Below are 21,493 nucleotides of genomic sequence, written 5' to 3'. Positions count from 1 at the left end.
GTGATTTAAAAAAAAAAAAAAACTGCTGATCCTGATTCATTTCTTCGTCAATGTGCTTTAGTTAAAAAAATAACATCAAAAATAATTGGTAATTAGTGCAAAACATAAACTATTTACAGGAAACATGAACATGACATATTTAAAGCTACAATGTGTATGATTTAGTGCCATCTAGTGGTGAAGTTGCAGACTATCTTGTCGTTGTCCCTCATATTTTCGCTTCTTTGGCGGCAGGTTCATGTCCTAGCTACCAGTAGATATGGGGTGACCACTGATTCTTCTTCTGTTTGAGTCTTTTGGCCGCGTTCTAAAATGCAAAAAGGCGGAGTATGAATGTTCCTTTTTTGGCTACTGTATCAACATGGTGGCCTCCATTATGGGGCCCACTCACTCCAGTGTAGTTATGAAGAGCTCATTCTAGAGCTCGCCAGCCACTTTATTAGGTACACCTTGCTACTATAGGATTGGACCATTCAACAAAGTGTTGAAAACATCCATCAGAGATGCTAGTCCATGTTGGCATGATGGTATCATGCAGTCAACCACTCTACCCATTCTCCTCTAACCTCTGGCATCAACAAGGCATTTTCACCAACACAACTACCACTCACTGGATATCTTCTTTTTTCCAGACCAATCTCTGTCAACCCTAGAGATGGTTGTGTATGAAAATCCCAGTAGATCAGCAGTTTCGGAAATACTCAGACCAGCCACGTTAAAAAAAAAATCACTTAAATCCCCTCATTCTGATGCTCAGTTTGAACTTCAGGTCGTCGTCTTCACCGCGTCTAGATGCATTAAGTTGCTGCCCTGTGATTGGCTGGTTAGCTATTTGTGGTAATAAGCGATTAAACAGGTGTACCTAATAAAGTGGCCATGAGTGTAAAACATGCAGATTCATTGTTGCAGGAAATTAGACACTAATAAGCACATGGTTATGAATGTTCCATTCCTGCTAAGAAACACCCCTAAATCCTACATATTGTAGCTTTAAAAACAAAAAAAACCCTTAACTGGAAATGATGTCATAAGTTATGCCCTTGTGTATTAAGATAGTGCATGAGTTCAGATTGGATGGAGGGGTCATTCCACAGATGTTAACAGGCGTGTGTGGGACTTTTTTTTTCTTTGTCTTTTTCTTTGTCTCTTTTTTTTTTTTTGTTTTTTTTTTTTTTTGTTTTTTACAAATGCGTACAATATACATACCATATTTAAACATGGTAGATTCAGAAAAAAAAGTTCTTTTAACAATTCTAAATTCCAAACCATTAAAAGCAAAGAAAAGGCCTCTTCCGTGTCTCATCTCGCTGTGTGACGTTCCCAAATGCGAGATGTCCATAAAATATGGTGAAAAATGGCATTTTCCCAATTGTCATTAATATGAATGTTTTTTTAATACAATGGACGGAGACACAAAAAAAAAACAGAATTGTGTGAATCAGGAGTCATTTCTGTTTACCACGGTCACATATATGAGCGTTTTGGTTTCCGTTAGTGAAACGTGCCTCAAATTCGTCAGACATGAAACGAAACTCTAAAAATTTCAGGCTTGTTTTTTTCCCCCCCTTCTTTTTTTTTTTTTTTACTTTTTTTTTTCATGGAATGTGACCAGGAGCATTTACAGTAACATTTACAGCCAGGTTCTGTGCAGACGCTCACACATTCGCACGTTCATGCCCATAAACCAAAAAAAAACAGGGGGGTGTTGCAGAGCTCAGGACGTTCCAGGACTGTGGCTCAGCCCAGGATGTCCAGGTAGACGGGGGAGGCCTTGGCCAGGCTCTGCAGCAGACTGTGGATCTCCTTGATGTTGAGCCTCATGTAGGGTTCCCTCTGCCAGCAGCCCAGCATCAGGTCGTAGACCTCCTTGGGGCAGGTGCGAGGCCGCTGCAGCACGCGGCCCTGAGTGATGCACTCGATCACCTGCGGGACACAACACGACCACACGCTGTCTGCTTCTGCCATAACCGCAAGGAAGCAATACACAAACGCGGTCTCAGTACTAGGATGAAATTCACTAAAGATGAGACCTGACGTGACATTTAAGACTTGACCTTTAAAGGGGTCATATTGTGCACACTTTTAAAAAACCTTTTACTTTTCAGTGTGCTTGGGGGCTTCATGTTAAAGACCCTAAAAGTTCCACATTTCTACCTGTGTGCATGCAGAAACGCTCCTGTTTGAAGTGGAATTTTAGCTAGTTTTAGACTTCCGTGACATATGTAACATAACTATGTATCAGGGCTCCTGTTTTCTCTGTGTGTTGAGCTGTTTTGTGTGATGTACCCGCACACAGTAATTGGTCCGGGGGGGGGGGGGGGGTAGCAGCTTATTTACATTTAAAGCAACGGGGTGTTTCTTAGACACCTGAAATGTTGTTATGGTCTGAAGACTTCTACTTCAGTTTTTAGACGATCTGTGCTAGAAAGGTGTATAAAAACAGGCCTTTTATTATGTTAATTATTTCCACTTCCAAAAGGGTTTGTTTTATGGTCATTTGCATGTGGACTGTCTGACTGTTTGCTTGTCAGTTTGTCATCAAGATATCATAAATGGTCATAAAGGATATCGAAAAAAATATGGTTGAGGGATAGAGCTCACATACAGGAAGAGCTGATTAAATGTTGGAGCGGATCCAGATCAAGGGATGGATCTTGTATTTGATTATTTAACTTTCATGCATCCTGATTTTGCCCCTGATCTTTGATAATTAACTCTTATTCCTTTGATCCTGAAATCCGAATCCAGATCAAAAAATCAGCAGTCAGGATGAAACATGAGCTCAGTGATCTGGTTCAAAGGTCAGGGTCAAAGATAAATTATCAAAAGTACAGTAGTGTTCAGAATAATAGTAGTGCTATGTGACTAAAAAGATTAATCCAGGTTTTTGAGTATATTTCTTATTGTTACATGGGAAACAAGGTACCAGTAGATTCTCACGAATCCAACAAGACCAAGCATTCATGATATGCACACTCTTAAAGCTATGAAATTTGGCTAATAGTAAAAAAAAAAAAAAAGTAGAAAAAGGGGTGTTCACAATAGGGTGATTCTTTAACTACGGGCACTATTGGCCTTGTAAATGTAATTTCCACCACACCATTGCCTTACAATATAAAGCGCCTTGGGGCAACTGTTTGTTGTGACTTGGCGCCATATACATGTGCTCTGATGTCACTGTTTATCTCCATAGAAACTACCCAAACAATCTTTCATACAAACTGTTAAAAGGGACATTACAGTGTTGTGGTGGAAATTACAGCAATAGTGTGGGACAACTACATTTTGTTTAAAAGAAATCACAACAGTTATGTTTTGATTATTTTACTGATATTTTATTCAGAGATATTTTAAAACATTAGAAAAAAACGTTTCTTTACCATTCATTTTTATCATTGAAGATCAAAAGTCTGGGTGTGGGACAAGCACAAAACGGCAATATTTGCATATAATGATGCTGAAAAAAAGTGAAAAAGTCATCATAGACTACTAGAACAAATTTCTTAACACACTTTCATTGTAAAGATAACTATAAAAGTGTGAAATTTCCCCTTTTTTCTGTTTTTCATACAATATGATCAAAGGACATAAGTGCCCGTAGTCTAAGAATCACCCAATAATAGTAGTGTGGCATTCAGTCAGTGAGTTTGTCAGTTTTGTGGAACAAACAGGTGTGAATCAGGTGTCCCCTATTTAAGGATGAAGCCAGCACCTGTTGAACATGCTTTTCTCTTTGAAAGCCTGAGGAAAATGGGATGTTCAAGACATTGTTCAGAACAGTAGTGTAGTTTGATTAAAAAGTTGATTGGAGAGGGGAAAACATATACGCAGGTGCAAAAAATTATAGGCTGTTGTTCTACAATGATCTCCAATGCTTTAAAATGGACAAAAAAACCAGAGACGCATTGAAGAAAACGGAAAACAACCATCAAAATGGATAGAAGAATAACCAGAATGGCAAAGGCTTACCCATTGATCAGCTCCAGGATGATCAAAGACAGTCTGGAGTTACCTGTAAGTGCTGTGACAGTTAGAAGACACCTGTGTGAAGCTAATTTATTTGCAAGAATCCCCCGCAAAGTCCCTCTGTTAAATAAAAGACGTGTGCAGAAGAGGTTACAATTTGCCAAAGAACACATCAACTGGCCTAAAGAGAAATGGAGGAATATTTTGTGGACTGATGAGAGAGTAAAATTGTTCTTTTTGGGTCCAAGGGCCGCAGACAGTTTGTGAGACGACCCCCAAACTCTGAATTCAAGCCACAGTTCACAGTGAAGACAGTGAAGCATGGTGGTGCAAGCATCATGATATGGGCATGTTTCTCCTACTATGGTGTTGGGCCTATATATCGTATACCAGGTATCATGGATCAGTTTGGATATGTCAAAATACTTGAAGAGGTCATGTTGCCTTATGCTGAAGAGGACATGCCCTTGAAATGGGTGTTTCAAAAAGACAATGACCCCAAGCACACTAGTAAACAAGCAAGATCTTGGTTCCAAACCAACAAAATTAATGCCTCACAGATGTGAAGAAATCATGAAAAACTGTGGTTATACAATTAAATACTAGTTTAGTGATTCACGGGATTGCTACTATTATTCTGAACACTACTGTAAGTAATCAGGTACAAAGATCAGCATCACAATCACAGGTCATCAATCGGGATCAAAGATGTCCCACTGGTCAACACGATTTTTCTTGCAGGGAGATTTTCAATGGATTTTGGGTCATTTGGGGGTGCTGAATCCGAATCTGGTGTTTTTTGTTTTTGTTTTTTGTTTTTACCAATCACATCATGTTTTTGAGATATGAAAACATATTTCCCGTATCAACCATTGAAGCAAAAGCTGCAGTCTCGCACACTTCTTCAGCGCCATAAATGACATTACGGTTCTTGTTCGTATTTTGCAATCCTGGTTTAAAAACTGCTGCTTTTGAAGCTGCTTTTGTGCATGATTAGTGGCGTCAAATGAACAACTTTTGCATAATCCACCAATACGGAACAGGCAGATTTCCAAAAAACATGATGTGATAGAGGAAATCTGAGCTGACATTCAGATTCAGCATCTCAAAATTACCCAAAGTCCATGCAAGAATTTTTGTTTATTTTATTTATTTTGACCACTTATAATCAACAAGGATCAACTGTTGAGGGTCAGGTTCAATGGTCAGAATCAAAGATCGGTGATTAGCAACAAAGATCAAAATCATAGTTCGACAATCACTATCAAAGCTTGGGTTAAAGATCACAATCAAAGAAGAATGATTATGGTTGAAGGTCAGTCTAGGTTAGGATGAAAGATAAAATACTGAAAATGAGTCATAAGGATCAAAGACTGGGCTCACTGGTTCAGCAATCGGGACCACAGAATGTAGGGAAGAAACAGGAGGCTTTAACAACCTTACCATAAAAAAAGATCAAAGTAAGATTTTGACAGGGGCTGCTGTTGCAGTTTTAAATGTGTTCTTGTGTGCAAATTGAAAACGGTTTGATCTCGTGAACTGTGCGTACGTCTTGTTGGACTGGGTGTCAGAGCGGAGTCCGTGTGACTCTGACCTCGTTGTTGGAGAGCTGGAACCAGGGCTGCTTGCCGTAGGTGAAGATCTCCCACAGCACCACGCCGAGGCTCCATACGTCGCTCTCTGTGGTGAACCGCCGGTACATGATGCTCTCTGGGGGCATCCATCGGATCGGCAGCATCGTGTGGCCACCCACCTGCAGAGAGAGAGAGACTTCAGTGACTCCAAGGTCAGGAAAAGGTGGAATTTGATACATCCTTTTGCTGCTCGAGTGCTACTGAACCTTTCTGCTACAGAAATATCACATTTTAACCATTTAGGAATTAGGACCAGGTTTATACACACAGTCTCTCCATTTTCTGAAGCCATGAGTAATACAATTTGATCAGCTTTACAAAAGAAAGTGACCATGATGACTGTGAATTGAGTGAAGCTAATGCTTTTGTGTTTGATCTGCTTCCTCTTCTTCTTGTGTCTCTCATCTGATGGAAATGTGCTTTTTCTCCTTTTCTCGTTTCTAACTGAAATGAGCAACATTGTGCAGCAGATGGCGATGTAGGATACAAGAAATTGAGGCTTTCAGGCTGAAGCAATGAAATAATGGATGTTCTCCTAAGAGGCATATATGTGCTGTTGATGATTATTATGATAAATTATATCATCATATAACTAGAAAAAATTCATGTTAAATGTTGGTGCTGGTGTTATGTGAAGGGGAAAATAAATGGTTTGCTACAGATGATAGAATTTGCATTTAAATCGTATTAAATATAGATTAAAAAATACTTTGGCTTAAAATAGTAATTTCTGCAGCTACAGTTACTTCACATTGAAACTGGAATAAAGTTATCATATTTCAGACTGTAAGTCAGATTTATTTATTTAGTACCTTTCAGGATATAGTGCAGCAGATAAGTGAAACAGTCATGCAAATGCTGATAAAAGCATCAAATTTGGCAGAAATACTCCTTAGACACTCCCCTTTTGAAAAAAATGATTGGCAACTTTCCTTTTCAACCGGTGATAGGATTAATAAATGGAATAGTGATGACAGTGTTGAATGCTGGGTCTCCAAAGTAAAGGTCAAACAAGGTCTATTGGATTCTGTGACATATGTTACCCCGTAACGTGATAAGTAAGGATGATACATGGTACAAACTATTCCTTTTCAAAACCGTGTTAACTAGTAATTTGCATCACTTTTTACCAAAATTGGGGCAACTTTAACTTTTGACCCCTGTACAAAATGAAACTGACTTTTGTCACCATTCTTGCTGTTTTTATCCCGTAACTCCATAGAATTCAGTCACAGATAGTCCAAACTGTACCTTTTTGGACTCTTTATGATCAGGCAAATAATGTGGAATATTTTTCAATATGATTGGAGCATCTTTTAATTTTGACCGCTGTCTAATTCTTCAATTGATCCCTACCTGACCACTGATTGAAAATTCAAGTGGCCAATCGTTTTTTCAAAAGACGATTGTCTGAGGAGTATTTCTGCCGAATTTGATGCTTTTATCACCATTTGCAGGATTCCCCTCTAATATTCTCTTACCGCTGCACTAATACAATCACAAAGTGCTTCACAGTAAAAATTAAAATAAAATCACAAAGATTAAAAACAGCAACAACATAACAGGTGAAAACAATTCTGTACATTTGTACAGGATTGCATGTGTGTGAATAAAATTAAATGACATACTTCTAGACAGAGCAGAATGGGGGGAAAAGCCAAAACAATTGAGTTCTGAGCTTAAAAAAGATGAGAACAGGGACTCACTCTGTAGTAGTCTGTGCTGTAAACGTCTCTGGACATGCCAAAGTCTCCAATCTTAACCAGCAGGTTTTCTCCTACCAGGCAGTTCCTGGTAGCCAAGTCTCTGTGGACAAAATGCTGGGAGGCCAGGTAGACCATCCCAGCAGCAATTTGCTGGGCAATGTGCAGCATCTGGGACTGGGTCAGCTCCACCAAGATGCTGTGCTGCCCGTCTGCCATCAGCACCGCATCAGGACCATGGGACCTGCCCACACACACACACTCTCATTCAGTCAGAGACCTTCAGCACGACCTCTAGTGGCACACTGTTGTTAATCTTCAATCCTGATGGCTTAACTTTAATCCTAATTGTGAGCCTTGACCTTTTATCCTTATTACTGCTCTTTTATCCTCATTGCTAAGTTTTGATCCTGATTAATGATCTATGATCCTGATTGCTAAACTCTGGCCCTAATTGTGAACTTTGACTTTTTATCCTGATTACTGATCTTTTTTTCCTTATTGCTGAATTTTGATCCTGATTATTGATCTATGCTCCTAATTGTGATCTTAGACCTTGTATCCTGATTACTAATCTTTGTTCCTCATTGCTGCATTTTGATCCTGAGTACTGATCTTTTTTTCCTTATTGCTGAATTTTGATCCTGATTATTGATCTATGCTCCTAATTGTGATCTTAGACCTTGTATCCTGATTACTAATCTTTGTTCCTCATTGCTGCATTTTGATCCTGATTAATGGTCTTTGATCCTAATTGTGAGCTTTGGTCTTTTATCCTGATTACCACTCTTTGATCCTCATTTCTGGATTTTTAACCCGATTAATGATCTATGATCCCAATTGCTAAACTTTGATCCAGATCGTGAGCTTTGACCTTGTATCCCAATTACTGATCTTCTATTTTGATTGATTGTGTTTGACCATCATCCAGAGCTTTGATCATGAACATTAACTTTTAACCCTGTTTTTCAGTCATTGAACCTTCAACCTGATTGTAAATCACTGGTCAAGTTCCTGTCTTTTGAACCTTATCGCTAATCTTAGATCCACACTTTGACTTTTGATCCTGTTTACTGATTTTTGATCCGTAATGCAGACCTTTGACTCCAATGGCTCATCTTTGATCCTAATCCTGACCTTAAATAGTCATCACTGATCTCTAATCACAGATTATGATTACTGAACTGCGATATTAATCACTGATCTCTAATCACAGATTATGATTACTGAACTGCGATATTGATCTCTGATCCAGATTGCTTTGATCATGCCTTCCATAAACACAGCATACTTAAAGGTCTGTGGTGTAAACCATGTTTTTCATTTGTTAGAAGGATACTAATATGAAAACAAAAGTAAATCAAGATCTGTACTGGCTGAGACATTTACATACGACTTTTCCTTCTTTTATTGTTTTGAAAATTTCAAAATGGTGATTAACTAAATCCAGTATATCGGGAGGGGGGGGGGGGTCTGTTTAAGTTTGGCTTTTGATGTTTTGTCTTGTTCATTTGTTCATCCCCCTCCCCAACCCCATTAGATTGTCAATTAAAGACCATATTTTTAACCTCAAAATGCTAATTTTCAAAATAAATTCAAATCAAGTGCAGGAGATAGGAGAGGAGATGGGCTTCAATTTTCACTTTAATCACTAATTTCATTTGGGGAACTATCGGATTTAAACGTGCAATTGTTCAGTCTTTGTTGTTATGAATAATGTAGGTTTGAACCCATAACCTCCTAGTTATAACAGTACTGTTTTCAACATCATTTTTGTTTCCTCAAAATTTTTCACTTAGCTCATGGACAGAGTTAAAATTACACCTTCAAAGAGTTAAACGGTGGGTTAACGCAAAACTCATATTGCGTAACCAGCTCTGAGAAACAACTCCCACACTCTGAGACTTTAAAGGTCCCAGGAATGATTTTTCTGCCGCTAGACTTACACCAGACTAAAGTCCGACCAATATCCAGGTTCACCAAAATATCGGCCGATATGAGCATTTGATGAACATATTGGTATCTGCATTATTTTTGCTGATATGAAATCTTTTATTTTACCAAATAAAAAATTCAAAAAAACAACTTGACTGTTGAAAATGGTGTCATTAAATAGTTTGTCCAGAAAGCGGCACTCCAATGGCATTGTTTACAATGTTGTCAAGTGTTGCTGGGGCCCCCACACCCTTCAAACACATTAGTGATGCTTCACTGTCTGCATAAGGTGCTAATAAGCCACTAAATATTCACATAGAAAATAGTCGTTGGCTGCTGCGTTACCATTTAATGTCATTTATAACACCTTCAACGCTCCAGTTTGTGAAGTCAGATGATGGTACCTGAGAAACTTGTTCAGGTCGCCATGTTTCATATATTCAAACACCATGATGAGGGGGTCGCTCTCCACGCACACGCCGTAGAAGGTGACAATGTGCTCATGTTGGAGGTTTGTCAGGAGTTCGGCCTCCCTGTAGAAGTCGGCTCGGCCGCTCTCACTGGCCTCTTTCAGAGTCTGAGGGGAAAGACAGGCGGCACCAAGGTGAGCGGCGTTATTTACGCCACTGTACGTGTAATCAATACAGTTCATTAAACTGAATGACAGGAGCACTGATTATGCAAACAGGTGGCTTCCTGGTCTGCACCTTGACTGCCACGTGGATCTTCTCCTGGTCTGGTGTCAGGTTGTAGCACTCAGCGAGAAAGACTTTCCCAAAGGCCCCTTCTCCGAGCTCCCGCTTCAGTACAATGTTATGTCTCTTGATGTGCTGCACAACTAGGATACGGAATAAGTCACCAGTAAGGACACATATTTGAGTTGTAATTGTATGGTGTGTTTGAAAACAGTCTGTACCCTGTCATTTATGATACGGTAAATGGACGCATTTTGAAGCAGATACTTAAAGTGCTTTACAATGACGCTTCACATTTACCCATAACAATGGCAGTGCGCTGCTATGCAAGGCACTCAACTGACCCGCTGGTGCAACTTTGGGATTAAGGACCTTCCCCATGGATGCTTGGTGATTTTCAACTCTGACAAGGTTTTGAACTGAGGATGTGCTGGTCACAACCTCAGTGCTTTAACCGTTACAACATTGCCTCCCAATAATTCAGTAGTAATACGCTTTGTTGAGATTGATAGATGGATTGGGGTGGTGTCTGTTTTACTGACACTGTACTGGACCATCATGCTGAAGAAAGAGCTGAGCCAGAATATGAGGCTCTCAGTTTACCAATCAGTTTACGCTCCTATCCTCACCTACAGTCATGAACTTTGGGTAATGACTGAAAGAGTAAGGTGGAAATTAGATTCCTCCATTGGGTATCTGGGCTTACAGTCCCGGACAGGGTGAGATGCTTGACTATCGGGGAGGGACTCTGAGTTGAGCCGCTGCTTCTTTGCATTGGAAGGAGCCAGTTGGGGTTGTTCAGGCATCTGGTGAGGATGCCCCTGGTCTGATCATAATTATTCCAAAAAGGTATAGTTTGGACTATCTATGATTGAATGTTATGGAGTTATGAGGTAAAAACAGCAAAAATGGTGACAAAGGTCAATTTCAGTTTGTACAGGGGTCAAAAGTTAAAGCTGCTCCAATTTTTGTAAAATGTGATGCGAATTAGAGTTAATAGGGGTTTAAATAGTTTGCACCATGTGTCATGCTTAGTTGTCACATTACAGGGTAACATACGTCGTATGCCATAGAATCCAATGGACTTCAACATTGTTTGACATTTACTCTGCAAACCAAGCATTCAACAGTCAAAACTATTCCATTTATTAATCCTATTAGTTCAACCAATATTTTGCACCACTTTCTACCAAAACTGGAGCAACTTTAACTTTAATTTTTGATTTTGAATTTTTGAACTTTTAATTTTTGACTCCTATGCAAACTGAAACTGACCTTTCTTACCATTCTTGCTGTTTTTAATCAAATCAAATCAATTTTATTTATATAGCGCCAAATCACAACAAACAGTTGCCCCAAGGCGCTTTATAAGGTTTGTAAGGCAAGGCCATACAATAATTACGGAAAAACCCCAACGGTCAAAACGACCCCCTGTGAGCAAGCACTTGGCAACAGTGGGAAGGAAAAACTCCCTTTTAACAGGAAGAAACCTCCAGCAGAACCAGGCTCAGGGAGGGGCAGTCTTCTGCTGGGACTGGTTGGGGCTGAGGGAGAGAACCAGGAAAAAGACATGCTGTGGAGGGGAGCAGAGATCAATCACTAATGATTAAATGCAGAGTGGTGCATACAGAGCAAAAAGAGAAAGAAACACTCAGTGCATCATGGGAACCCCCCAGCAGTCTAAGTCTATAGCAGCATAACTAAGGGATGGTTCAAGGTCACCTGATCCAGCCCTAACTATAAGCTTTAGCAAAAAGGAAAGTTTTAAGCCTAATCTTAAAAGTAGAGAGGGTGTCTGTCTCCCTGATCTGAATTGGGAGCTGGTTCCACAGGAGAGGAGCCTGAAAGCTGAATGCTTTGCCTCCCATTCTACTCTTACAAACCCTAGGAACTACAAGTAAGCCTGCAGTCTGAGACCGAAGCGCTCTATTGGGGTGATATGGTACTATGAGGTCCCTAAGGTAAGATGGGACCTGATTATTCAAAACCTTATAAGTAAGAAGAAGAATTTTAAATTCCATTCTAGAATTAACAGGAAGCCAATAAAGAGAGGCCAATATGGGTGAAATATGCTCTCTCCTTCCAGTCCGTTAGTACTCTAGCTGCAGCATTTTGAATTAACTGAAGGCTTTTCAGGGAACTTTTAGGACAACCTGATAATAATGAATTACAGTAGTCCAGCCTAGAGGAAATAAATGCATGAATTAGTTTTTCAGCATCACTCTGAGACAAGACCTTTCTAATTTTAGAGATATTGTGTAAATGCAAAAAAGCAGTCCTACATATTTGTTTAATATGCGCTTTGAATGACATATCCTGATCAAAAATGACTCCAAGATTTCTCACAGTATTACTAGAGGTCAGGGTAATGCCATCCAGAGTAAGGATCTGGTTAGACACCATGTTTCTAAGATTTGTGGGGCCAAGTACAATAACTTCAGTTTTATCTGAGTTTAAAAGCAGGAAATTAGAGGTCATCCATGTCTTTATGTCTGTAAGACAATCCTGCAGTTTAGCTAATTGGTGTGTGTCCTCTGGCTTCATGGATAGATAAAGATGGGTATCATCTGCGTAACAATGAAAATTTAAGCAATGCCGTCTAATAATACTGCCTAAGGGAAGCATGTATAAAGTGAATAAAATTGGTCCTAGCACAGAACCTTGTGGAACTCCATAATTAACCTTAGTCTGTAAAGAAGATTCCCCATTTACATGAACAAATTGTAATCTATTAGATAAATATGATTCAAACCACCGCAGCGCAGTGCCTTTAATACCTATGGCATGCTCTAATCTCTGTAATAAAACTTTATGGTCAACAGTATCAAAAGCAGCACTGACGTCTAACAAAACAAGCACAGAGATGAGTCCACTGTCTGAGGCCATAAGAAGATCATTTGTAACCTTCACTAATGCTGTTTCTGTACTATGATGAATTCTAAAACCTGACTGAAACTCTTCAAATAGACCATTCCTCTGCAGATGATCAGTTAGCTGTTTTACAACTACCCTTTCAAGAATTTTTGAGAGAAAAGGAAGGTTGGAGATTGGCCTATAATTAGCTAAGATAGCTGGGTCAAGTGATGGCTTTTTAAGTAATGGTTTAATTACTGCCACCTTAAAAGCCTGTGGTACATAGCCAACTAATAAAGATAGATTGATCATATTTAAGATCGAAGCATTAATTAATGGTAGGGCTTCCTTGAGCAGCCTGGTAGGAATGGGGTCTAATAGACATGTTGATGGTTTGGAGGAAGTAACTAATGAAAATAACTCAGAACAATCGGAGAGAAAGAGTCTAACCAAATACCGGCATCACTGAAAGCAGCCAAAGATAACGACACGTCTTTGGGATGGTTATGAGTAATTTTTTCTCTAATAGTTAAAATTTTATTAGCAAAGAAAGTCATGAAGTCATTACTAGTTAAAGTTAAAGGAATACTCGGCTCTGACTCTTTGTCAGCCTGGCTACAGTGCTGAAAAGAAACCTGGGGTTGTTCTTATTTTCTTCAATTAGTGATGAGTAGTAAGATGTCCTAGCTTTATGGATGGCTTTTTTATAGAGCAACAGACTCTTTTTCCAGGCTAAGTGAAGATCTAAATTAGTGAGACGCCATTTCCTCTCCAACTTACGGGTTATCTGCTTTAAGGTGGGAGTTTGTGAGTTATACCACAGAGTCAGGCACTTCTGATTTAAAGCTCTCTTTTTCAGAGGAGCTACAGCATCCAAAGTTGTCTTCAATGAGGATGTAAAACTATTGACGAGATACTCTATCTCACTTACAGAGTTTAGGTAGCTACTCTGCACTGTGTTGGTATATGGCACTAGAGAACATAAAGAAGGAATCATATCCTTAAACCTAGTTACAGCGCTTTCTGAAAGACTTCTAGTGTAATGAAACTTATTCCCCATTGCTGGGTAGTCCATCAGAGTAAATGTAAATGTTATTAAGAAATGATCAGACAGAAGGGAGTTTTCAGGGAATACTGTTAAGTCTTCAATTTCCATACCATAAGTCAGAACAAGATCTAAGATATGATTAAAGTGGTGGGTGGACTCATTTACATTTTGAGCAAAGCCAATTGAGTCTAACAATAGATTAAATGCAGTGTTGAGGCTGTCATTCTCAGCATCTGTGTGGATGTTAAAATCGCCCACTATAATTATCTGAGCTAAGCACTAAGTCAGACAAAAGGTCTGAAAATTCACAGAGAAACTCACAGTAACGACCAGGTGGATGATAGATAATAACAAATAAAACTGGTTTTTGGGACTTCCAATTTGGATGGACAAGACTAAGAGACAAGCTTTCAAATGAATTAAAGCTCTGTCTGGGTTTTTGATTAATTAATAAGCTGGAATGGAAGATTGCTGCTAATCCTCGGCCCGTGCTACGAGCATTCTGGCAGTTAGTGTGACTCGGGGGTGTTGACTCATTTAAACTAACATATTCATCCTGCTGTAACCAGGTTTCTGTAAGGCAGAATAAATCAATATGTCGATCAATTATTATATCATTTACTAACAGGGACTTAGAAGAGAGAGACTTAATGTTTAATAGACCACATTTAACTGTTTTAGTCTGTGGTGCAGTTGAAGGTGCTATATTATTTTTTCTTTTTGAATTTTTATGCTTAAATAGATTTTTACTGGTTATTGGTTAATAATTATTGTTTTTTACCCCATAACTCCATAACATTCAGTCACAGATAGGCCAAACTATACCTTTTTGGAATCTTTGTGATCAGACACATAATTTGGTATAGCTTTCAATATGATTGGAGCATTTTTAAATTTTGACCCTGTGTCATTCTTCATTGACCCCTACCTGGCTGTCATATTGGATTTTTACGTGGCCAGCACTTTTTCTCAAACACTGAGTTATGAGGACCTTCATGCCAAATCTGGTGCTTGTATCGCCATGTGAAGGATTGTTTCAGTTATCTGCTGCACTATTAGCTCCTGAAAATAGCATCTTCTGAGTTTTTCCCAATAGGAGACATGTGCAGGCGTGTCTGCAGCAGTAAACCAGCAGCTGTGGCACAAACAGCAGCATCACGACACTTTAAGTTCCAAAATCCGACAAGATTCTGAAAAAGTTAAGAGTTTTGGGGTGACGTGTGTCATCTCCTCTGTACATTTGAGCCGCCGCTTTCAAAGAAAAGCTCCAAAGCTTCATTATTGGGCAGAACCTCATTCGTCTGTCTAGGATGTTTGTGTTTTGCTCTTAACTACGTCACACACAGAGAAATGCCAAGAAGTGCAGAGTGAGATGTTTTTTGGAAATGCACCTGTTTCCTCGTTTCAGGAGAGGAATAAAAAACATCAGAAACCACTAATTATGAGCGCATGTGCGCAGGGAGACTTACAATCATGAGTACTTTGATGTGTTGCTAACTGGGATGTTAAAACACATGCGACATGTCCTTTAAGTGCCAGCGATGACTTGCATCCACTTTCTTGATACCACAGGGATGTGTACCTGGCACACTCCCATTTAAAGATACAGACAGATGCCACTCTGATTGGTTGATGTTATGGTCGGGCTACAACGTGCCCATGCTTAATGAATGCAGTAGATCAAACCCCTTTGTGCAGAGCACCGGGATTGCTTGCAACTTAAACGCTAATGTACGCTTGGACGAACTCAAAACTCCCTTTTGCTTCAGTCATCAAGATTGGGCCCCACGTCTTGTGTGAGACGTCCTTTAAGTTTCACTCTGCTGACTTGTGCTTCTGAAGATCACCAGCAGGCTAATTGTCCTGTAGTGCAGCAGATAACTGAAACAATCGTGCAAATGGTGATACAAGCATTGGCACAAGGTTGGCACAAATACTCCTTAGACATTACTCTTTTGAACAAACCGACTGGCCACTTGAATTTTCAGTAGGTGGCCAGGTAGGGGTCAATTGAAGAATTACACAGGGGTCAAAATTAAAAATGCTGAAATCATTTTGAAAACTACACCATGTTATTTGTGTGATCGTAAAGATTCCAAAAAGGTATAGTTTGGGCTATCTATGACTGAATGATTAGGAGTTATGGGGTAAAAACAGCAAAAATGGTGACAAAGGTCAGTTTCAGTTTGTACAGGGGTCAAAATTAAAGTTTCTCCAATTTTGGTAAAAAAAAAAAAAAAAAAAAAAAAAAAAGGTGCAAATTATTAGTTGAGGTAACAGGGTTTTAAAAAGGAATAGTTTGCACCATGTATCATGCTTAGTTATCATGTTACAGGGTAACATATGTCACATGTCATATAGAATCCAATGGACTTGACCTTGTTTGACCTTTACTTTGAAGACCAAACATTCAACACAATCAAAACTATTCCATTTATTAATCCTATTAGCTCAACCAATAATTTGTATCACTTTTTTACCAAAATTAGAGCAACTTTAACTTTTGACCCCTGTACAAACTGACACTGACCTTTGTCACCATTTTTGCTGTTTTTACCCCATAACTTCTGATCATTCAGGCATAGATAGTCAAAACTATACCTTTTTGGAATCTTTACGATCAGACAAATAATGTGGTGTAGTTTTCAAAATGATTTCAACATTTTTAATTTCGACCCCTGTGTAATTCTTCAATTGACCCCTACCTGGCCCCTATTGAAAATTCAGGTGGCCAGTCGGTTTGTTCAAAAGAGTAATGTCTAAGGAGTATTTGTGCCAACTTTCGTGCTTGTATCACCATTTGCACAATTTTGCTCTAAATATTCTCTTAGCCGCTGCACTACTGGAGTCAACACCATCACAATGCAGCAGGAAGCTGACAAAAAATACGGCTTCCTGGCTGGTTTATCTGAAAAGGTCCAGGTTACCAGACATTGGTGGTAACTCACACGTCTCAGCTTTCAGCATACTGCCAGAGTTACGGAAGTACTGAGGGTTCTCAATGACAGGAATCTTCGTCATCCCAATGATCACTGCATCTGGACCCATCTCGGAGGACGACGGGGTGTTGTTGCCATTGGAGACATGATGAAGAGGGCTGGCAGAGTCGTCGTCATTACTAATGACCGAGGAGGAGCCTAAGGAACAGTAGAAAATGAGACGGTGAAGAAACAGAGGGTAGATGAAGTAGAGAAGAAAGGAAGGAGAAGAGAAAGAGTAAAAAAAAAAAATGGATATTGATGACAAGACCTCTAAATCTTAATTAAACATAAGATGACACAGTATAATTAATAAGTAAAGGGGAAACGTCTAATACATTTTAAATTGGGTGTTGTGATTTAAAGGGGTACATGAATGTTACGAAACCATAGAGGTTTCGCTGTAGTGATCTGGAGCAAAAACGAGCAGCTGAAAATATCACCTTCTGAGCAAACTGGAGTATCACCGGAGAAATCCGGACATTTTGGTCTAAATTAATAGTACTGGTAAAGTCTACCAAACTGAAGCCTTGGTAAGAGACAATAGGCTACAAATCATTCATTTGCGATATATGAGCATATGCTAGGCTTAGCTCATTTACCAAGAATTTTTAATAAATGTGTATTAGTATACATCATTTTTCCAATTTTGTCGATGTTTCGGGGTCATACTTCCAAACATGCCGACTCTGGTCCTTTGATATGTAATTCAGCTAAATACTGGCGTGTAGCATCATTGTCCTAGCCGTCAAAGTAACTGTGGTTCCAAGGACACGACCCTTGTGGGCTCATCTTCTATAGGACTCTATGCCAGGACATCACTTACGGACTTCAGTGACATATGTCACAGAACTACAAAATGACACATTTCAATCCTAAATCGTCTTCATAGTGGTGGCATTTCCGCACATTTAGCTATAGAATTTTGCAAATTTCTTGATGTTTAAGTTGAGAGAAAAGCTGTATTTGTCTTTAAAGGTAAATAAAGACTAATTTTGACCCATTCAAATAAATACGTTTACCTTTGATGCCAAAGTTGGAGTTTCTACCATATTTCAGAATGATCGCCATCAGAGCACTGCCAACGAATGCAACACCCGTAATTCCTGCAACGACATACTTCTGGGAAGAAAAAAAGCATTTGTCACATATATGTCACCAAAACCAGGATGGAACCTTGAAATGACTGATGTGAATCACTAACCGCCACGCTGTCGTCCAGCGGGGTGAGGGGTGAGTCTGAAAAACCACAAAAAAAAACTGTTACTGCTGACTGTCCTCTTGGATAACTGTCAACTCTGTGTAGAAATATTAATTTAATACATAAAAAAACTGATTTAGTCTATTTCTGGCATGATTTTCTAGGAGTTGTTAGGATGTTATAAGTATGTGTACCTGTTGGGTCTGAGTGCAGCCAAGACAGAAGCACAGAGTAAAGAAGAAATGTATGTAAGCAATGGAGCAAAAGAGAGAGTTAACTTCATTTTTGGTCTAGTTATTGGTTTTAGAAAGGCGGTTTAATACTTACAGTAGTAGAAATGGTCATCTGCAATCAAAAGAATAAGGGTATAAGTAATATATAAAAACTACTAATCAAAATTAAATCCTACAAAACCAGAGTGTGCCGAGACCTGGCGGGTCGATGTCCGGCGGGTCGATAAACTGGGCTGACACCTTCTTCTCATCCCGGCCGTACTGATTGGTGGCCACTAGCGTGTACTCGCCATTGTGGATGTGCGTAGGGTTGACCAGCTGCAGGCAGCCGTGGTACTCGCTCTCGGTGTACAGGTGGATGTAAGTGCGGATGTAGTCCTGCTCCTGCAGAGGCATGTCTTCATGGTACCACTGCAACTCAGGTTTGGGGTTCCCCGTTACGCTGAAGGGGATGCACCAGTGGTGGTCCCGCTCCGGCCCCAGCAGCTGCTGGATGGTGGGGGCAACTGACACAGAAGGCACAAAAATATTTGTTAATTTATTTTTCCTTCTTTTTCTGTTTTTAAAAGTTGCTTCAAGTTTTAAATTTTCAATGACAAACATCTGGACGTAAAGACCAATTGTGTCAAAACTGAGAAAGCACTAACACGTGTGGAAATGATACATTTATTTTATGAGTTTAGTATAAACTGCATGTTTTATCACTAGTGTGGGATGTCCTGCAACTTACAGCGAGTAAAATACTGAGCACATCACCATTTTTCTCAGTAAATGTATTTCTAAAAGTGCTATTGACACAAAATTTTCACCAGATGTCAAACCAATTTATATCAAACCATAATGTTCATAAATTATGTGTAATAACAGGGAAAAATACTGAATACCTGAAGGAAGGAAGCTGAAAAAAGGTTTCTAAAGACAAGACACCAGCTGAAATCTATCAGTAATGCGAAAGCAGTCCTGCCCCTTATCAGTGCAAATTAATATCAGCTGGTTCAGTCCCAATTGATGCCCTATAAAAAGGTGTCTCATTACCATGGTGTCACAAAACAAACATCTCATGATGAGTAAAATTGAAGACTTCTCTCAAGATCTTTGCAAACTTATTGTTGAAAATTATACAGATGGCACTGGTTACAGAAGGATTTCTAAACTTCTGAATGTTCCAGTGAACACTGTTGGGGCTGTAATCTGGAAGTGGAAAAAAACATAATTTCACCATAAATTGGCCACGACCAGGTGCTCCTCACTAGATTTCTGACAGCGGAGTGAAAAGAAATATCAGATGCTTTGTCCAAGAGCCAAGGACCACTTGTGGAGAGCTTCAGAAACACCTGGAATTAGTCGGTGCAATTGTTTCAATGAAAACAATAATTAATGGACTAAACCTCCATGGCCTGTATGCCTCACCACGCAATACTCCACTGCTGAAGAAAGAGAATGTTGCCGCTCATTTAAACTTTGCTGCACAACATTTATACAAGCCTACACACTTCATATAACCGAAGGAAGGATAAATGGAAAAATGTACTGAGACATTCTTGAAAAAAATCTACCAGGATGATGAGGATGAAATGAGGGTAGACATTTCAGCAAGACAGTCATCCCAAACAGACAGCCAAGGAAAATCTCAACTGGTTTCAGAGAATGAAAAAATAAAAATAAAGCTGCTAGAATGGTCCAGCCAATCATTTGACTTCAATAAAAACAGTGTAGCAGATAACTGAAACAATCCTTCAAATGGTGATACAAGCATCAAATTTGGCACAAATACTCCTTAAACATTACTCTTTTGAAATAATTGATTAGCCACTTGAATTTTCAATAGGCAGCCAGGTAGGTGTCAATTGAAGAATTACACAGGGGTCAAAATGAGAAGACCCTCTAATCATATTGAAAACTATATCACATTATTTGCTTGATTGTAATGATTCCAAAAAGGTATAGTTTGGACTATCTGTGACTGAATGTTATGGAGTTATGGGGTAAAAACAGCATGAATGGTGACAAAGGTCCATTTCAGTTTGTACAGGGGTCAAAAGTTAAAGTTGCCCCAATTTTGGTAAAAAGTGATGCAAATTATTGGTTGAGCTAATAGGATGAATAAATGGAATAGTTTTGACAGTGTTGAATGTTTGGTCTCCAAAGTAAAGGTCAAACAAGGTCTACGTCTATTGGATTCTATGACATGTGACATATGTTACTACAGATAGTCCAAACTACACCTTTTTGGAATTGTTATGATCAAGCGAATAATCTGATATAGTTTTCAATATGATTAGAGCATCTTTTAATTTTGACTCCTGTGTAATTCTTCAATTGACCTCTACCTGGCTGCCTATTGAAAATTCAGGTGGCTAATCGGTTATTTCAAAAGAGTAACCTCTAAGGAGTATTTGTGCTAAATTTGTGGCTTGTATCATCATTTGCAGGATTCCGATCTAAATATTCTCTTATCTGCTGCACTAAAATCTATGGAAAGAACTAAAGATCAGGGTTCATAGAAGAGGTCCACGAAACCTTCAATTTTTGAAGACTGTTTGTGGGGAAGAATAGGCCAAAATCACACGTGATCAGTTTTCTTCATACAGGAGGTGTCTTGAAGCTTCATTACCAATAAAGGCTTTTGTACAGTAGTGTTCAGAATAATAGTAGTGCTATGTGACTAAAAAGATTAGTCCAGGTTTTGAGTGTATTTCTTATTGTTACATGGGAAACAAAGTAGAAAGGGGGGTGTTCACAATAATAGTAATGTGGCATTCAGTCAGTGAGTTTGTCAATTTTGTGGAACAAACAGGTGTGAATCAGGTGTCCCCTATTTAAGGATGAAGCCAGCACCTGTTGAACATGCTTTTCTCTTTGAAAGCCTGAGGAAAATGGGACGTTCAAGATGTTCAGAAGAACAGAGTAGTTTGATTAAAAAGTTGATTGGAGAGGGGAAAACTTATATGCAGGTGCAAAAAATTATAGGCTGTTCATCTACAATGATCTCCAATGCTTTAAAATGGACAAAAAAAAAACAGAGACACATGGACGAAAACAGAAAACAACCATCAAAATGGATAGAAGAATAACCAGAATGGCAAAGGCTCACCCACTGATCAGCTCCAGGATGATCAAAGACAGTCTGGAGTTACCTGTAAGTGCTGTGACAGTTAGAAGATGCCTGTGTGAAGCTAATTTATTTGCAAGAATCCCCCGCAAAGTCCCTCTGTTAAATAAAAGACATGTGCAGAAGAGGTTACAA

At 39.1% G+C, this 21,493-nt stretch overlaps 1 protein-coding gene across 1 annotated transcript in view; it reads right to left on the bottom strand.

Moving 5' to 3' along the window:
* Positions 1 to 1,598: 1,598 nt before the first annotated feature.
* The window catches only part of ntrk2b (neurotrophic tyrosine kinase, receptor, type 2b), a 32,687-nt gene continuing 12,792 nt past the window's right edge, over positions 1,599 to 21,493 (bottom strand). Inside the window, exons 8-18 of the mRNA XM_034191547.1 lie at positions 18,444 to 18,752; positions 18,341 to 18,358; positions 18,208 to 18,216; positions 18,017 to 18,051; positions 17,835 to 17,934; positions 16,783 to 16,971; positions 9,946 to 10,076; positions 9,643 to 9,815; positions 7,307 to 7,547; positions 5,561 to 5,719; positions 1,599 to 1,923 (exon numbers count right to left, since the gene is read on the bottom strand). Of these exons, the coding sequence (XP_034047438.1) occupies positions 1,738 to 1,923; positions 5,561 to 5,719; positions 7,307 to 7,547; positions 9,643 to 9,815; positions 9,946 to 10,076; positions 16,783 to 16,971; positions 17,835 to 17,934; positions 18,017 to 18,051; positions 18,208 to 18,216; positions 18,341 to 18,358; positions 18,444 to 18,752 (1,550 nt within the window). The 3' untranslated portion in view covers positions 1,599 to 1,737. The remainder of the gene's footprint in view (positions 1,924 to 5,560; positions 5,720 to 7,306; positions 7,548 to 9,642; positions 9,816 to 9,945; positions 10,077 to 16,782; positions 16,972 to 17,834; positions 17,935 to 18,016; positions 18,052 to 18,207; positions 18,217 to 18,340; positions 18,359 to 18,443; positions 18,753 to 21,493) is intronic.

This window comes from Thalassophryne amazonica, chromosome 17 (assembly GCF_902500255.1).
Source record: "Thalassophryne amazonica chromosome 17, fThaAma1.1, whole genome shotgun sequence".
In the NCBI taxonomy this organism is placed as follows: domain Eukaryota; kingdom Metazoa; phylum Chordata; class Actinopteri; order Batrachoidiformes; family Batrachoididae; genus Thalassophryne; species Thalassophryne amazonica.
This window is presented reverse-complemented; position numbering and strand designations above follow the sequence as displayed.